Raw genomic sequence first — 18,356 nt, forward strand, 5'->3', positions numbered from 1 at the left:
CACGCGGTGCACTCTCATCGCTGCAATGAGGTTATCACTTTTGTTCCTGTTCTTGGGCTCGACCCTCCTTTCCGGGGTTCAAGCAGCAGAGGCAGACAAGGATGAACGGGAGAACACCTACTTCAACTCCATGAAAGTGCCGCCAATACTCGAGTTGACCCCGGATACCTTTGACAAGGAGGTTAAGGCCTCGCAGTTCATGCTTATCAAGCACTACAGGTACCCGATCATGCTATCGCTTACCCGCCCTTCGCGCAACGTGCTGACGATGGAATAGCCCTTACTGCCCGCATTGCATAGACTATGCGCCGATATACCAGACCCTCTACGAGTGGTACTACACTTCGAAGCCCGAGTCCAATGAGGACAAGACCTTTACCGAGCTCTACGATTTTCGCTTCGCCACGATTAACTGCGTGGCCTACTTTGATCTTTGCGCTTCCCACAACGTCGCGTCGTACCCTAGCACTATCCTCTACAAGAATGGCGAGCTGGCCGAGTTGATCAAGGGTGTCAAGGACATTGACCAGATCAGCCCCATCATCGAGAAGTACCTCGAGGCGGCCAAGCCCGGAACCAGGCCCCGCAGCCTCGAGTATCCCGAGCCTGGCGACAAGACCTCCCCCGAAAAGGCTCCAGGAAAGGCTGACGACTCGAAGAAGCCTGTGGACGACAAGGCCGACGCCAAGACGGACGCCAAGACTGATAGCAAGGCTCCCGCAAAGGCCGACGAGAAGACGCCGCCAAAGGAAGAGACCAAGGCTCCCCCGAAGGCTCCTCCCGCGAAGGAGGACGACAAGCCTGCAGGCAAGACCGATGCGAAGGCTGATACTAAGGGCGATGCCAAGGGCGACACGAAGACTGAGACAAAGACTGACGCAAAGGCCGACGTCAAGGCAGAGGCAAAGCCTAGCACCACCTCGAAGGCTATCGCCGTTCCTACCAAGGCCGTCGTTAAGAAACCTACAGTCACACCCAACAAGGAAGGTGCCTCTGTGCCTCTGAGTGCCGAAAGATTCCAGACCTTGGTTACCATGACCCAGGACCCTTGGTTTGTCAAGTTCTACGCGCCCTGGTGCCATCACTGCCAGGCCATGGCACCTAACTGGCAGCAACTGGCCAAGGAGATGAAGGGTCGTCTGAATATCGGAGAGGTCAACTGCGACGTGGAGACCAGACTCTGCAAGGACGTCCGTCTCCGCGGCTACCCCACCATTCTCTTCTTCAAGGGTGGCGAGCGTGTCGAGTATGATGGTCTCAGAGGCCTCGGCGACTTTGTTCACTACGCCAACAAGGCCATCGACATTAGCGAGGGAGTACTGGATGTAGACGCTGAGTCCTTGGCAGCTCTCGAGGAGAAGGAAGAGGTTATCTTCATCTACTTCTACGACCACGCCACTACCTCTGAGGACTTCATGGCTCTTGAGCGCATCCCTCTCAGCCTGATTGGCAAGGCAAAGCTCGTGAAGACCAAGGATCCCGTTCTTTTCGCCCGTTACAAGATCACGACCTGGCCTCGCTTGCTCGTTTCCAGAGAGGGCCGCCCTACATACTATCAGCCGCTGACACCCAAGGAGATGCGCGATATCCACCAAGTCTTGAACTGGATGAAATCAGTATGGCTTCCGATTGTTCCTGAGATGACCGCTTCCAATGCCCGCGAGATCATGGACGGCAAGGTTGTCGTCCTCGGAATCGTCAACAGGGAAGACCAGGAGGGCTTCCTTAGAGCCAAGCGCGAGTTGAAGAGTGCTGCCAACGAGTGGATGGATAAGCAGATCCTTCTCTTCCAGCACGAAAGGCAAGAGCTTCGAGATGCCAAGCAACTCAGAATCGATGAGGCCGATGACCGCGGCGACGGGCGTGCGTTGCGTGCGGCCAAGGCCATCCGCATCAACATGGACAAGTCGGACCGCAAGCAGGTTGGCTTTGCCTGGGTTGATAGTGTCTTCTGGCAGAGATGGATTCGCACCACCTATGGCATTGATACCAAGGACGGAGACCGTGTCATTATCAATGACGAGGATGTAAGCACAACCGACGCACACATGCACGTGAACAGCCAGACTGACTTGAGTTTTAGAACCGCCGCTACTGGGATACCACTATTACTGGCAACAACATCCTTTTGTCCCGGACGTCGATCTTGGAGACCATTAACAAGGTCGTCTCTTCGCCGCCCAAGATCAAGCCCAAGCTCACCATCTCGAGCTTCGAGAAGATCTTCTTCGACATCCGTGTCACCTTTGTCGAGCACCCCTATCTCACCATGGGCTGCATTCTCGGCCTGGCCTTTGGAGCCTTCTCATGGTTCCGCAGCCGCACCCGCAAGGGCCGTGGCGGCCACTTCCGCCTAGAAGAATCATGGGGCAACAAGGAGCTGATGAAGGAGGGTCTCCTGGGACCCAGCGGCAACGGCAAGGTGGACTAGAAGTTGTGCTTGCTCGAACAGGAGTGGAAGAAGCTGGAGGAGCAGCAGCGGTGCCCTGCACAGCATGATCTTGGCAAGTTGGACTAATGGGAAAGGCCATGAATGAGGCTACGACGATTTGGGGAACATTGAACGTCAAAAGTGTGTGGGTTGTGCTTGTCTTTTTTTTTTCTTGCTTTCAACGAAAGGAAAGCAGAATGACGTACCAAAAACCCAAAGCATTGAGGTGAATACTCACGGAGTTTGACGGGGACTCTTTTTTCTTATTAGTGTTTCTTTTTCCCGTTGCATGTCTTTCTCTTTGGTGCGGGATTTGGCCGATGAGGCCTAGAGGTCTGTATAATAAATACTCCTTTATGTTTGATAGGTTTGGCGGTGGTGGCGGGGGAGGAGAAAGGAGAATACAACGCCTTTCGCGTCTACCTTACGTGCCACTTTGACAGATTATACGTTGTTTATTTGACATTTACTCACTAGAATCCTCAACCTGGGTCAGTACTATACCTTTGGTACAGGGATTTTGACTTTTCTTGGATAATTTGTCGCTTATATGACATCAAGTTCTAAGCTGATAGGGTTCACTGTGGCTTGCGATCATGAGGAGACGAGACATCAGGAGATGTGGGCATAGAGGCAGGTTCGGTTGAATGATAGGCTGCTTGCTTCATTGTTACACACGAGACTCTGGACTGAACGAGGTTGCTTTGAAATCCCACCCAGAAGAAATGATTCATTTGTTTCCTCCGCAGCTCTAAATTCCGAACTTCCCACCCATACACGGACAATCACTGTGTCGTTTGTTTCGGTAACACGTTCCAAGATATTGTGTTTCTTGTTCTCTTACTTTTTCTTTGGCGTTTCTGGTTGTGAACGGAGAGCCTCGGACCGAACCCACCCTCCATCTGTTTTTACGTGTAAATCTCATCAGTGAAGCTGTTGAGAGACAGACCCTCCTTGGCAATGTCGTCCACGTCGACGAGGAAGTCGAGCGGCATCTCGACAATGTTGCCGCGCACGCGGTTCAGCCAGTCCTTGACTTCGCGCACGCCGCCCGGGAACTCCTCGCGCACGACGTGGCCGTACTCGACCTTGCCGCGGTTGGCCTCCTCCTCCTTCTGCTTGTCGTCCTCCTTCTTGGCGCCGGGGATGATGAAGTATTTGGAGAAGAACTCGTCATAGTCCTTCCAGGTGCGGACGCGGTCGTTGGGGACGTTGTGGAAGACCTTTGTAAAGACTTCCGTGTTCGTGCGGGCGGTGCCCTCCCAGAGGTCCCAGAACTCGCGGGACATGGGGTCGCGGACGAGGCGGTCGGCGGGGGAGTCCCAGTCGTAGGTGTTGGGTCCGCGCTCGATGGAGGTCCAGTTGTCGTTGGGGCGGTCGCAGGGCTGGTCGGGGAGGAGACCGAGGTGCTTGCGGAAGATTTGGCGGCGGAGGGAGGTGGCGAACTTGGAGGCCGTGTAGGGGCGTCCCGCCATCTCGGACTCGATGGGCGTGGGGTCCTCGATGACGACGGCTATCTCCGAGTCGTGGGTTCCGAGCTGGGAGCGGTCGTTGAGGTTGGCGGAGCCGCAGATGACGAGGTTGTCGTCGGCGATGAGGAGCTTGGAGTGGATGTAGAGCTCCTCGCTGACGAAGGCGTCGAGCTCAGCCTCAGGCTCGCCGTGCCAGGGGACCGAGTGCAGGTCGCGGCCGCTGTCCATGTAGCACGCCGAGACGGTGTCCCAGGTCTGATCCGAGACGCGGGACGCCGCCTCCTGGTAGCGCTCGTACTGGGAGTCGCCGCGGGTGCCGTAGCCCTGACCCTGCTCGCCGTAGCCGGCGCCGACGTTGTCGTCGTGTTCGCGGCGGGCATCCTCGTAGCGGACGCCGGAGCGGCCTTCGGCGTCGGCCATGGTGGAGGAGATGTTGATGCGGTCGTAGTTGCGGAGGTTGTAGAAGCGGATGTAGCGGCCCGGGTCGTCGATGCCGCCCTCGGAGCGGAGTGTCTCGATGATGGAGTGTCCGCCGCGGGAGATGGAGTTGTATTGGAACTCCATGATGGCGCGGGTGCCGAGGGCGTCGTCGGCCTTGAGGTCGCCGGCGAAGGCGGGGACGGCGGGCATGGCGACGACCACCTTGAAGTCTTCGCCATTTTGGTGGGCGCGGATGATGCGGTCGACAATGGCACGACCAATCTTGTTGGTGACGGGGTGCTGTTCCTTGCTGGTGGCCGTGATGAAAAACTTTGTTCTTATGTTAGAGTGACATGTGGACGGGGGTGAGGGAGAAAAGGGGGAGGGAGGTGTACCTGGTTCTCCATGTAGACGTAGTGCTGGGCATTGGTGATGGCATGCATGTAAGCATTCGCAATAGAGTGCTCGGTTGGGTGACCAGCAGACCACTCCGTGCAGCTATGATAGTCCGTCAGTAGCTTGATTTAATAGGATGAGGCTCATAATTACTAACCTTCGGGTGAGCTGAATGTTGGCAGCACGGTCACCACGGTCGATTCTACGGGGGCCTTCATCTTGGTTGTCGTCACTGACTGCCATGCGACTGATGCCTCGGTTGATACGGTCAGAGAGATCGCCAAAGAGGTGGCTAGTATGGCCACCTCCGCCGAAGAAACCGCCGCTATCTGTCTCGTTCTCGGCGATTCTGCCAGCGTCCGCGTTGGCAGCACCTCCTCCGAGAGCCTGGTACTTTCCGGGGTTCTTCTTGCCATACTTCTCGCCATAGATGAAGTTCCTACTTATTGTCAATATGCAACTCTAGACCCGTCGGGACCACTAGTTTGATACAGACCATCTATCAACGAAGTGGTCTGCCAGGTTAGCCACAATGGGCCCGCTCAAGCTGAGACTGACATCGGACCAGCCCATACGAGAGCTTTTGGTGCGGTCGACTGGTTGGATGTTAGCAAAGACAGGAGCAGATATCATTCTAGTGCTTACGCTTATTTTGCTCCCAGTTGTCAACGTCAGCAAAGTCGTAGACACGGGCGTTGTTGTAGTCTTGGCCGGGGAAGATGACGGCATCCAGGTTGCCGGGGTGAGCGTCCGCAATGGGATGGCCTGTTTCTGTTAGAGACGGCTCCCGGAGACCTGAGAGATGCTTTCGACTTACTGTTGGTATCCCATCTACCAAAGCCTATGATACTGTTAGTGAGTGGCGTGCGTGCTTGGCATCATGACTTACACATATCGAGACCTCCCATGAAGGCAATCTTGCCGTCAATCAGGCAGAGCTTCTCGTGGTGAGCCCAGAATAGGGTGACTCCATCGGTAGCGGTACCGTAGATGGCCTTGATGGCGTCACCGGAAGCCTTGGATAGAGTGAAGGTGTTGACGTTCATGTTGGCGAAGTTCTGCTTGAGCTCAGCTTGGAAGTCGTATCCGGTAGGCACATGGTCAGGGTGTCGAAACACGCCAATGTTGGGATGAAGGCTTTCCAGGTAGGTCCTTGTGTGCTTGATGAGAGTGTCAGCATGACTCGAGTTCTATGGGCACACATTGTTGATATATTGATATAAGTGATGTTGACTTACAGAGGACTTGACTAGTTGACATTGGTCGTTAGTGTGGCGTTCAGACGACTGCTCAGGGCCGGGGTCACTCACGGGTCAAGGCGGCTTCAACCTCCTTGTAGACGATAATGTTGATCTTGACACCCCTCTCGGCGGCAGCCTTGAGCAGGTTGTCGATGCGATAGCGCTCATTCTGAGAGGGAGGGCGGCGCAGGTACAGCTCTGGGCTCAGCCACCAATCCAAGATGTAAATGCTCTCTCGGGCCTCTGCAGCTCACATGGTCAGAGAAAAATGGTTGATGCTTAGGGGAATTGGTAACATCGTGGTGCAAGCTTACGTTCGATAGCTTCGGAAACGGCCCAGAAGTATGAACATCCGTCGACATACCACTTGGCATTACCAGTAGTTTGCGGCGCAAAGGATTGGAATCTGTTCTCGGCGTGACCGGCGGGATGGTGCTCATGGCACTCGTGGCCTGAGTGAGTGTGGGCGTGTCGCTCATCCCCGAAAAGGGCGTCGATGCCCCGCTCCACCTTGCGAAAGATGTGATCCATGACGGCAGGAAGCTGCTTCTGAGCTGAAATGAGGCCGAAATAGGAGAGTGTGTGAACGCAATGGTGAAAGTGAGAAAAGAGAATGTGGGAGTCGTAAGAGTCTCAAACTAAGATAGGTGAGTGTCGTTGAAGGAGGCTTTGGAGGAGGAGGGGAACTCGGAGTTGGTGTTAGGTAAAGGCGGCGATGAAACAGGGTCTAGACAGCGACGTCAGAGGGGTAGGTGCATGTGAGTGCGAGGGGAGTTTGGGAGGTAGCCAACTGCAAGCTGAGATAGCTACGGATACCATGGGTAGCACCTATTGTCCCCTGGTACTTTGCAGATGGGACCATGCACCTCAGGACCTCTGGACCCAGGTAGATGCGGTGAAGGCAGCTGAAGGTGAGACGACACCAGCGGATGGTCCGTGTGTCCGAACTCCCGTGAGTGGGTGGCCTTGAATGCTTGCACCTATGGACCTGCAACGCCTTACCTTCTTGTATAGGTATCTTAGATAGGACGGGAGTCTCTTTTCCCTACCTATCTTAGCTACCTTATGTGAAGGCAATGAGGTACCTGACAGCAAGGTACCGCGAGTTGGTTGTGCAGCCTATCAAACGCTCATGTCGTGGGGGGGGGGGGGGTTCAAGGGTTTCGGTGGGCAGCTGTGATTTGTCCGTCCGAAAGCTGAATAGAATGTTCAATGCAAAGAAAGCAAGTTTGATCCCATGGAAATACTGACGTTGGAGGGGCAGTCTAGAACGATTACGGGCCATGGAGCAAACATGGTCAAGTGAGCAGATCGGTGCACTCACCTTACCTGACATAAGTCAATGTGTGCTGCTGCTGCTATACAACTATAGTAAACCCGACAATACTACGACACATGCTGCATATAGATGGAATTGGCATCTTATCTTCAGCATCAGCTTTAAGCTTGTTTGCTCCACTTCCAAGACAGATCATCCAGGGGTCGAACGGCAGCTGGGCCAAGCACTCCGACTCGGACACGTGCCGTGCGTTTCCGGAGACAAACCACATCGTAGGGCCGAGTCCGGCTTAAGAAGCGGGTTGAATACGTAGGCATGTTGAGCGTTGATGAATGAGACACGGCTAACGTAAGCGAACATATGTGGAAGCAAAGGGATCCTACATACAGAAACCTGAAAGTCATTGCGGCTGCCAACGGCCTTTCAGGCATGTATCCGTAGGGCCGACGAAATCGGTTCTGCTTTATAGATTGGCGCTGCCAAGGTGAATTGTTGCAGGTGCTTACTTGGCTGAAATGTCACAATCCATCGCGTCCTTCCACTCTATGCGGGGGGCTGTTTCTCTGCCGGCTCCTCTACGCCCCGGCCCCTTGCGCCGGGAATTCCCTCGTAGCGGCTTCCTCTGCCTCTGGGCTTGGGCCACCAAGCCGCTAATCCCACCTTAAAGACACCCAGGCTGGACCCAATTGGATTTGGCAGGAACCATCGAAAAAAAAAGAACCTACCTGCACGGGTTGACTCTTGTCACCAATTCTTCCCCGTTGTCCTGATAACCTCAACGTCTCTCGAGTGCCCATTTCTCTACTTGTTTCCCGTTTCCTGACACTTTTGGCGAACCTTGTCCATATCAATTGACTCATTGACTCATACGGACAGCTCTCTTGAGCAATCTGACCACCTCACGCTTGCTCACGTCTCGTGCTGAGTCTCTTAAAGCTGAGGTGAGCTTTTTTGACAAATTTCCCCTCATCCAGTATTACAACAGACACGCGACCTCGCTGCGCCAACACGAGACAGACACCAAGTTACCCTAACTAACTGACTTGAAAGATACTGTGTGACCGGTCTCAATTGCGTGCATCTAATCACCATCTAGACCTCAGTAGCAGGACAGGGTCAGAGGCCGAATTTGCGCTGTTCCTGCGTTGTCGATCTCTACTAGCTCTTACTTTGTTCTGCTCTGGTCTGGCTTGGCTGCGCAGTTTCTGAGCCATTTGGCCCAATTTACGGCCCCTATCGTATTTCTAACAGACGATACTTTATTGAGACGGCAAAAGAGCACGCTACCTGCGCACGCACGAGGCAAGGGGGCCTTCAAGATGTCCTCAAGCTCGGGGACACCGTATATCTTCTCACCCGCGGACCACACCCACTTGATCCCCTACTTGGCAGCACTACATGCCGGCTGCATCAGCTCAGACCGGACTCTCGCGACCTTCTTGCCCCCTCTGTCACACGAGAAGCTTTTAGGATGGTGGAAGGAGCGCATAGCAGACGTGACTGCAGGCACCCGCATGATGTTGATCCTCCTCGACGAATCCGACCCGGGCAGCAAGTTCAAGGGCACCGAGCTCATGGGCGTCGTAATGCTCTCCATGCCCTACTCCGAGACGGGCCCGTTCCGCGGCTTCGTCGAGAAGCTTCTCATCAGCCCCAAATTCCGCCGTCGTGGTGGCGCCAGGATGTTGATGAGTGCTCTAGAGGGTGAGGCTTTCAGGAGGGGGCGAACGCTGTTGGTAAGGAACTTCGAGCCATTGAACTATAGTCCTTGAGGAAAACGCTGACGGGATATGCTTAGATGCTTGATACCGAGGTGGGCAGCCCGGCAGAGGATGTCTGGAGAAAATTCGGATACGTCGAGGTCGGCAGAATTCCAAACTACGGCATCAGTCCGGCCGTTCCACGACAGTTGAAGGATCAGGTTTTCTTCTACAAGCAGCTCTCGACGTAGGGAATTTCCATTTCCAGAGATTCCACGGCGTTGAGGGGTTTGATGGTCTGTTCTAGATAGTTTATTACAAAGACGGAGGCGACCCACGTCATCTATTGATTCCCGTGCGGACGAGGACGGGATTTGCAGAATCAAGTGAGATTCCGGTACGCATGACCCACCTTCTCGAGATCCCGACACCGCTGTTTCGAGGTGACCCGGCGTGCGAATAAAGCGTTGCGGGGCCAGTCGGAGCGGCTCGGCGACGGCTCTTCGGGATGATGCAATGCCGACATTGACCTTTTTTGCACTTCAACGACTTCGGATCGAGAACGTCGTGGAGGCAGGGTTGCGTGGGCGAAGGCTTGGCAACCAGATCGGTGACAGAGGTGACAGCTTACCAATACTGTCGATCGGTGCCGTGATCGAACCCCACCTTGGAATCGGGGTATCTGGGCACACTCACCTTTCCCAGCCGGGACCGAACTATTGCTCTTGGATGCGGGAGACGGCGAAGCTCGTTGGTTGAACGTCTCGGTGTGCACAAAGGCCGAAAAGCACGCCATGTACCCACATTCAGATATCACAGGATTTCAGTGGTTATCAGTGATCACAGGCGCGGCACTTGGAGAACTGCAAGTCGGGCTTGGGGCAGAATGAGAGAAAGAGGGGAATATGTAAAGGCTAGGGGATCTCCCATCTCTTACAATACCGAGACGGTCCTTGTCAAATAACCTATATACCATATCTACTCGGGAAGAACCAAGACAAAACTAAACGTCCCACATAGCGTAATTCACAGCAAGTCTTAAACATCATCATCTCACACTTCATTCACCATGTCCGCAATTCAAAAGAACGTCGAGGCCGCCTCGGAAACCTACTCGTCGACCTTTGACAAGGGCCACCTCGCCCTCCCGCCGGCGAAAAAGTACCTCGTCCTGACGTGCATGGATGCCAGGATCGATCCGGCGCGGGCTTTTGGTATCGAGCTGGGCGATGCGCACGTCATTCGCAATGTAAGCCATATACACCTCACGAAAAGCAAGCATTCACGCTAGATCCGCGTTGGCTCACTATGAGATGGAAAATCCTAGGCCGGCGCTTCAGCCGTAGACGCGATCCGCAGCATCGTCATCTCGCAGCAGCTCCTCGGCACGCACGAGATCGTCCTGGTCAAGCATACGGGCTGCGGCATGTTGACCTTCAAGAACGAGGATGCGTTTGGTCTGGTTGAGAAGAATCTTGGGTGAGTTGCCACGTTCACATCATCTCTTTTATTGCATTAACGTGCTTTGGTCAGTGCCGAGGCTTCCTCGGAGGCGGCGAGCCGTATCCCAGACTTCCTCCCCTTCCCGGAGCTGGATGCGGCTGTCAAGAAGGATATTGAGTTTATCAAGGCGTCCAAGTTGGTGCCGGAGAGTGTTACTCTGAGCGGATGGGTTTACGAGGTTGAGACGGGGAAGACGAGGCGTGTTGTTTGAGGGTTGAGGGCTGTCAGTTTACTAGGTATTTTGGTGGGCTGGAGGGTGTAGAGAGGCGTTCGATTGTGTTGGTGCCTCAGAGAGTACTTGAATGTCATTTTGAGATATGAATGGGAGTGTGAGTGAAGAGATGATACGGCGATATGATTAGTTGTTTCGGATTCGGTCAACTTATGCCAGAAATGACATTATGGTTCTTCCTGCTATTGAGGCTATATCAATACTTAATTACCGTAAGGTACTTTAGGTAGGTAGTATATAAGAAGGTGGTGAGTGAAAGTTGACAGGTTGTGTCTTGCTTGGGCTTAAGGTTGTGGGTCTGGCTGACTGCTCCCGCTGGTCTGGTCTTGTGCGTAAATCTAGTGCCACCGCGACACCTCAATTGGACAGGCGGCGGGGCAGAGGCAGAGCGTGCAGCTGGCAGGTGCCGGGAGGTAAGGTACGTGCTTTTCCCCCGCTCGCGCCGGTACTCTGGCGCCACGCCGTAGGACGGGAGGTGGTAGTGGCCGCGAAGCACAGCAAGTAGGAGGGCCTGAGGCAGTAAACAAAGGGGGAAAGGCGCCAAGGGCCCCGACGCGGTCCAGTCAGAAAGAGCAAGGAGGTGTCGCGACTCCATTTTCCTTCACCCGTCGGGTTCCCAATTTGTTTACTTGCCCAGGTGCCAAACATCAACATCCCAAAAAGGGTTGCTACCAACAACAAGGAAAATCATCCCGTCGCCCAATCTAGTCCCGACAAGATCGCAACACACAAACTCCCTTCACCATACCCTCCTTTCAATGTAAAAAGACCCTGCTCGAGCTGGCACACTCGCTCCCCTCCTCCCTCTCTTTTTTCTTAACAACTTTCGTGCCAATTGCGCGCCTGGTCCGCCCAGCTAGCCGTTTCGCATCAAATCTTGTCGTACCCTCCTCGTCCTTGTCTCGCCGAGCGATTCCTCGACCATTTCCTCCATCACCACGTGTACCGACTACTACCGCGTTCCGAAATTTCTCGTGTTCCTCCCCGCGCCTCGGGGAGCGCATATTGTACAAGATGTCGTCCGACGAAGCGTCCGTGTTTAGTATGGGAGAGGAGTCCGACTTTGCGCCTGCAGTATGTTTGCTTCCTTTTTTCTGTCTGCAGAGTATTCCTGTCTCTGCCGGGACCCCTTCACTTTCACCCTCGTGCCCCTCATCGCAATCCGGGGAAAGAGCAGTCATCGCGCCTGCCTCATCATGGGCCGTACCCAGATCTGCCTGCCCTCCACATTGACAGACTCTCGTTTGTCGCAAACCTTTCAGGAGGGCAATTCATAGCCGCGAGAATATTCTTCACGACTGCCCTCCGTCTACTTGCGCGAGCTCTTCACATTCCAAACCCCTACCAGCGGTCAAATTTCTGGCACCTTGCTACCTCCTGACCACCGCACCTCCTCTGCCCTCCCGGCAAGATGCCGATCCTACAGCGACCCAGCCAGTTGCCAACTGCTCCTCGGATCATCACGCGACCCAGTACTGACCCGTCACAGAAGCCCAAGGCAAAGGCAGCTGCCGTCAAGAAAGCGCCAGCGAAGAAGCTGACGCAGACTACACTGAAGACGAAAGCCGTACCCAAGAAGCGCGCGAAACCCGAGAGCGACGACGAAGATGGCGCCTCAACTTTCTCTAACACCCCGCCTAGCGCCAAGAAGCTTAAGAAAGCCCCCTCTGCGAAGAAGTCCAGTGGAAATCCCCTCTCAGAGATCGAGAACGACAGCGTGATGATCGACGACGAGGAGCCTGCCGCGCCAAAGACCAAGAAGAATGCCACCGATACCTACCAGAAGCTCACTCAACTGGAGCACATCATCAAGCGTCCCGATACCTACATTGGTTCCGTCGAGCCCACTGAACAGCCCATGTGGGTTTTCAACAAGGAGACGAAGCTCATGGAGTACCGCAAAGTCACATTCGTCCCTGGTCTGTACAAGATTTTTGACGAAATTCTTGTCAACGCCGCCGACAACAAGCAGCGCGATGCCACCATGACTACCATGAAGATTACCGTTGATCGCGAGGCAGGCGAGATCTCCGTTGAGAACAACGGTAAAGGCATTCCCGTCGAGATTCACGGCAAGGAAAAGATCTACATCCCCGAGATGATCTTCGGTCACCTCTTGACTGGTTCCAACTACGACGACGACGAGAAGAAGACGGTCGGTGGTCGCAACGGTTACGGAGCCAAGCTGTGTAACGTCTTCAGTGAGCAGTTCACTCTTGAGTGCCAGGACTCCAACAACGGAAAGAGATACAAGCAGGTCTGGACCGACAACATGAGCAAGTGTGGCAAGGCGAAGATTTCCAGCAGCAAGACTAGCGACTTTGTCCGCGTCACCTTCAAGCCTGACTTCAAGCGCTTTAGCATGACAGGTATCGACGATGATTTGGAGGCTCTCATCAACCGTCGCGTCTACGACATGGCGGGTACTGTTCGCGGTATCAAGGTGTACTTGAACGGCACCCACATCAAGCTCGCGTTCAAGGGCTACTGTGAGATGTATGCCAAGGCCATCTCCAAGGAACGTGGCGCAGAGGAGGGCGTCGAGCCCAAGGTCGTTGTCGAGGTTGACAAGACCGATGCGCACCCTCGATGGGAGATTGCTTTCACCGTGTCAGACGGCTCCTTCCAGCAAGTTTCGTTCGTCAACTCCATTGCCACAACGTCAGGTGGTACACACGTCAACTATGTTGCCGACCAAATCACCGGCTCGTTGCTCAAAACTCTCGACAAGAAGAAGAAGGGCCACGCCCTCAAGCAGAACCATATCCGCAATCACATCTTTATCTTTGTGAACTGTCTTGTCAACAACCCAGCCTTCACTTCCCAAACAAAGGAGCAAATGACCACCAAGGTCAGCCAGTTTGGTAGCAAGTGTCCGCTCACTGAGGAATTCCTAAAGAAGATCGCCAAATCAGACGCCATCCAAAACATCATCGACTTTGCCGAGAAGAAGGCGGACAAGATGATGGCCAAGAGCGACGGAAACAAGCGATCCCGCATCAGCAACGCGAAACTAGTTGATGCTAACTTGGCTGGCACTCGCCACGGCCATGAATGTACACTCATTCTCACGGAAGGTGACTCTGCCAAGAGTTTGGCTGTCGCCGGTCGTGCGATCCTGGATCCCGATCGCATCGGAGTCTTCCCCCTTCGTGGTAAGATGCTCAACGTGCGAGATGCGTCCATCGACCAGATTACGAAGAACGCCGAAATCCAGAACATCAAGCAGTTTATGGGTCTCAAGCACAAGCAGACATACACCGACACCAAGAGTCTGCGATATGGTCACCTGATGATCATGGCCGATCAGGATCACGACGGTTCTCATATCAAGGGTCTTCTTATCAACTTCCTGCAAGTCCAGTACCCGTCCTTGCTGCAGATTCCCGACTTCTTCCGGGAGTTTATTACTCCTATCGTCAAGGTCTGGCAGGGACCCAATCCGAAGAAACCCCAACGCCTCAAGTCATTCTTCACTCAACCTCAATACGAGGCGTGGAAGGATAACAACAGGAACGATCTTTCCAGGTGGCACTACAAGTACTTCAAGGGTCTGGGTACCAGTTCGAACGAAGACGCCCAAGTCTACTTTACCAACCTTGACGACCATCTAAAGGAGTTCGACACGATGAAGACTGAGGAGGCTGACCTTTTCGACCTTGCTTTCTCCAAGAAGAAGGCGGACGCCAGAAAAGAGTGGCTCGGAAGCTTTGTGCCCGGTACTTTCCTCGACCAGTCTACCAAGACCATCTCGTACACCGACTTTGTCAACAAGGAACTCATCCTCTTCTCCATGGCTGATAACATGCGTTCCATTCCCTCTGTTCTGGACGGATTGAAGCCCGGTCAACGTAAAGTCATGTACGCCTGTTTCAAGAGGAACTTGGTCAAAGATCAGAAGGTCGTTGAATTGGCCGGTTACATTTCTGAGCAGACTTCCTACCACCACGGTGAAGTGTCTCTGCAGCAGACCATCATTGGACTCGCCCAGACCTTTGTGGGTTCAAACAACATCAACTGCTTAGAGCCCTCCGGAAACTTCGGTTCCCGACTTGCCGGTGGTTCAGATGCTGCCAGCCCTCGTTACATTCACACGAGATTGTCACCATTTGCAAGGAAGATCTTCTCTCCCCTCGACGAGCCCAACCTGGACCCCCAGTACGAAGATGGAAAGAGGATTGAGCCCAAGGTCTACGCGCCAATCATTCCCATGATTCTTTGCAACGGTGCCGACGGTATCGGTACTGGTTGGAGTACTTCCATCCCCAATTACCATCCAATTGACATTGTCAACAACCTGAAAAGACGCATGGGTCGCCTCGATGGTGAGGATGGCGAGGAAGGCGTGTTCCAAACCATGATGCCTTGGTTCCGTGGCTGGAAGGGCACCCCTGAGCAGGCTGAGAAGGATCGTTATAAGTTCAACGGCATTTGCGAGCTTGATGAGAAGACTGGTGAGGTCATCATCACTGAGCTTCCTATCCGCGTGTGGACAGAAGATTTCAAGGCCAAGCTCGAAGAAGTCATCAGCGGTACTAAAGGCCCAGTTTGGATCAAGGACTACAAGGAATTCAACGACCACAAGAACGTCCACTTTGTTATCCAAATGGACGACAAGCAAGTCAAGGACGTTATGAAGGACGGTCTCATGGAGCGTTTCAAGCTCTCCAAGCAGGTCGCAACCTCCAACTTGGTCGCCTTTGATACCAACGGTCAGATTCGCAAGTACGAGAAGGTGGAAGACATCTTGGAGGAGTTCTATCACTATCGTCTCGATATGTACGCCCAGCGCAAGAAGCATTGGCTGGGTGTCTATCACTCAGACTTCAGAAAGCTTTCTGAGCAAGCCCGCTTCATCAGGGAAATCATCGACGGCAAGCTCGTCGTTGCGAAGAAGAAGAAGCAGGTTCTCGTCGAGGAGCTCGCCAAGCGCAAGTACGAGCCTTTCCCCAGAAACAAGGACAAGAATGTCAAGAAGAAGTCCACCGACGAAGACATGGAGGGCAATGACGACGGTGAAGAGGAGGAGGCCGACGAGCAGACGAACGGCTACGACTATTTGCTTTCTGTTAGTATCCCCTGACTTCACTTACCAAATCTCGTCACTAACAATTATCTCTAGATGCCCATTTGGAACTTGACTTATGAGCGTCTTGAAAGACTTCAGAAACAAATCGAAAACAAGAAGGCCGAGCACGATGCACTTCTTGCTCTTAGTGAGAAGGACCTCTGGTCAAAGGATCTCGACGAGTTCGTGGCCGAGTGGGAGATCCAGCTGGCCATGGACGCTGAAATCCAGACCAACATTCGGAGACTCGGTAGGCGTGTGTCTAAGAAGATTGGTGCTGGCAAGGGTCGGAAGACGAAGAAGGAGGACGATGACTACGCACCCGGGGAGAAGAAGCGTCCTGGACCTAAAGCCAAGGCTGCCGCCAAGGTCACCGAGAAGGCTGCTGACAGATTCGCCGCCATGTTCGAGAAGGACAAGACGAAGCCAAAGAAGGAGGACGCTGATTCAGACGCATTCTCGGACAATGACTTTGCAGCCCTTGGTGGCAGAAAGAATGCTGCTAAGCCCGCGGCTGAGCCGACCCGCCCCAGAGCCGCCGCCACCAAGAAGAAGCCCGTCTACCAGCTGAGCGACACTGATGACGACGACGAGGATTTTGCTAGCCTTGGCAAGAGCACCTCTGCCCCGGCAGAGTCGGCGGTCGAGGACGATAACTCTTCGCAGAGTCAGAAGTCCGCAGCGGCCAAAAAGCCTGCGCCCAAGAAGTCTGCACCCAAGGAGCCTTCGCCCAAGGTGGAAGAGTTGCTCAGCGACGATGATGACGACTTTGAAAACCTTGGCAGCAAGAAGACCTCCAGCGACAAGGCCGCATCAAAGTCCGCATCGGTTGAGCCTGCACCCAAGAGCAAGCGCGCCGCTGCAACGAAGAAGTACGTCATTGAGGATGAATCTGACGAAGATGACGACTTTCTGAGTGCTGCCGAGATGAGCGCGTCCCCTGAACCGAAGCCTGCAAAGCCCGCCGCCAACGGCAGAAACCAGAGGGCTGCGACCACCACCAAGAAGTCAAAGTACGTTATTGACGATGAATCGGAGGAGTCCGAGGTGGAGGAAAACCACATTGGAGACATTGGTTCTCTGGTCCGCGGAATCGGCGCGCCCAAGTCAGAGACTGAGAAGGGCCGACTTAGTTTGTTCGCCATGAACCGTCCTGACAATGGGCGTGACTCCACCTTGCCCAAGATCAAGACCAAGGCCTCAAGGACCTTTGACGACGATAGTGTCGACGATACCAACTACGAGATGCTGGCTCGGTCGTCTCCTCATAAGACCTTCACCAAGGGCGACGACATTGACAGCTTCTTGAGCGATGACGGTGCTCCTGCCACCAAGGGTTCCAAGGCAAAGGACTCCAAGGCTGCTCCTGCTGCTGCAGTGGCCAAGAAGGCTCGCGGTCGTCCCGCTGGAGCGAAGAACAAGGCCAAGGACGCCGAAGCAGCACCAGCACCCAAGGCGAAGCCCAAGGCAAAGGCAGCTCCCAAGCCGCCTACGCTTTCACCCGCCGCCAAGGCCTATGCTGCTAAGAAGGCGACGAAGCGTGCGGTGAGCGACGACGAGGATGATGATGTTGACATGGAAGACCCTGAGTCCCCGCCTCGTCCCGCTGCTCGAAGCAGACCTGGGCGCGCGGCTGCGACCAAGGCGAAGGCGAAGCCCACCTATGTCATTGAGGATGACAGTGAGATGGACGTCGACCAGAGCGAGGACCCGTTCGATATGGATGATAGTGATTAGGGGAAAGGCCCGGGGTTAAATGACGCGTGAGCGCGTACATGTGCTGTGTATACTGAGCCAGGTTAGGCAATGGGGTTTAACGGCGGGAGGTTTCACGGAAGGACAGATATTACTGCTGCAACCTTTCTACTTTGCTATTTTATTGCTCACAATTGTTTTTTTTCCCTTTTGGCAGAGGACTCAAGGGGGAAACAGCATCTCTTGCTCCTTTTTTTTCTCTTTCGATACCTATGCAGACAGGCCCCGGCGGCAGTGAGTCTATGCCTATATTCTGGTATACCTACATACTGCTTGCTGTAACGAGAACCGAAAATTCAGTCTCTTAACTAGATGTCGTGTCTCTCACAGTGACGTGCCACAGCTTGACGTGTAGATTGGGTCCGCCCTCCGACTTGCCCCATCTTTGAACCGGCTTTGCAAGAGTGTTGCCATAATTGTTGCCCTACACGCATAAATGCATGGAAACATTCCCTTTGGCCTGGGATATATGATCCGTTCGAATGTAGAACAGGCGGAGATGGATATCATTATATCAAATGGCGGCCCACCCGCCTCAGTTATTCGTTGGTAAAAAGCATGATATCTACGGACAGAAAAGAGAGGAAAGGGGAAGAGAGGGAGGAGAGGAAGACTCGATATAGTGAACGAGTGGGTTTTGATCAATCATTTGACTGGGTTTTCGTGGTTGATCAGGTACGCTCTTAGATGGAGGGAGAAACGGCATTAGTCAAAATCATCTTTACCTTCCTACGATCGCCAGCTTACGTGCTACGAACGTTTTGTTGATATAGAGGCTTCCCGAGCACGCGGGGTTGTGCTGTCGAGCAAGTTGATGTGTCTAGACTGCGAGTCAGCTTTGATACACCGATATCACATG

At 53.9% G+C, this 18,356-nt stretch overlaps 6 protein-coding genes across 6 annotated transcripts; 4 read left to right on the forward strand and 2 right to left on the reverse strand.

Moving 5' to 3' along the window:
* Positions 1–25: 25 nt before the first annotated feature.
* On the forward strand, positions 26–2,431 carry CCOS01_16360 (thioredoxin; the record flags this gene model as incomplete). Its single annotated transcript, XM_060464496.1, has 3 exons — positions 26–219; positions 278–2,027; positions 2,084–2,431. The coding sequence occupies 3 exons, from the start codon at positions 26–28 to the stop codon at positions 2,429–2,431; spliced, it is 2,292 nt and encodes a 763-aa protein (XP_060304992.1).
* A 908-nt stretch (positions 2,432–3,339) lies between these two features.
* On the reverse strand, positions 3,340–6,491 carry CCOS01_16361 (uncharacterized protein; the record flags this gene model as incomplete). Its single annotated transcript, XM_060464497.1, has 10 exons — positions 3,340–4,653; positions 4,719–4,821; positions 4,877–5,158; positions 5,216–5,315; positions 5,365–5,484; positions 5,537–5,560; positions 5,609–5,879; positions 5,958–5,968; positions 6,030–6,203; positions 6,275–6,491. 10 exons carry the CDS (start codon positions 6,489–6,491, stop codon positions 3,340–3,342), a joined length of 2,616 nt encoding a protein of 871 aa, XP_060304993.1.
* Positions 6,492–7,400: 909 nt separating this feature from the next.
* On the reverse strand, positions 7,401–7,670 carry CCOS01_16362 (uncharacterized protein; the record flags this gene model as incomplete). Its single annotated transcript, XM_060464498.1, has 1 exon — positions 7,401–7,670. The coding sequence occupies one exon, from the start codon at positions 7,668–7,670 to the stop codon at positions 7,401–7,403; it is 270 nt and encodes an 89-aa protein (XP_060304994.1).
* An 888-nt stretch (positions 7,671–8,558) lies between these two features.
* CCOS01_16363 (acetyltransferase) lies at positions 8,559–9,190 on the forward strand (the record flags this gene model as incomplete). Its single annotated transcript, XM_060464499.1, has 2 exons — positions 8,559–8,975; positions 9,038–9,190. 2 exons carry the CDS (start codon positions 8,559–8,561, stop codon positions 9,188–9,190), a joined length of 570 nt encoding a protein of 189 aa, XP_060304995.1.
* An 818-nt stretch (positions 9,191–10,008) lies between these two features.
* On the forward strand, positions 10,009–10,653 carry CCOS01_16364 (carbonate dehydratase; the record flags this gene model as incomplete). The annotated part of the gene is made up of 3 exons (XM_060464500.1): positions 10,009–10,188; positions 10,267–10,418; positions 10,473–10,653. 3 exons carry the CDS (start codon positions 10,009–10,011, stop codon positions 10,651–10,653), a joined length of 513 nt encoding a protein of 170 aa, XP_060304996.1.
* A 1,432-nt stretch (positions 10,654–12,085) lies between these two features.
* CCOS01_16365 (topoisomerase IV) lies at positions 12,086–17,479 on the forward strand (the record flags this gene model as incomplete). The annotated part of the gene is made up of 2 exons (XM_060464501.1): positions 12,086–15,742; positions 15,797–17,479. The coding sequence occupies 2 exons, from the start codon at positions 12,086–12,088 to the stop codon at positions 17,477–17,479; spliced, it is 5,340 nt and encodes a 1,779-aa protein (XP_060304997.1).
* Positions 17,480–18,356: the final 877 nt, after the last annotated feature.

Source organism: Colletotrichum costaricense (assembly GCF_030867565.1).
Source record: "Colletotrichum costaricense strain IMI 309622 chromosome Unknown Scaffold_29.1, whole genome shotgun sequence".
NCBI lineage: Eukaryota > Fungi > Ascomycota > Sordariomycetes > Glomerellales > Glomerellaceae > Colletotrichum > Colletotrichum costaricense.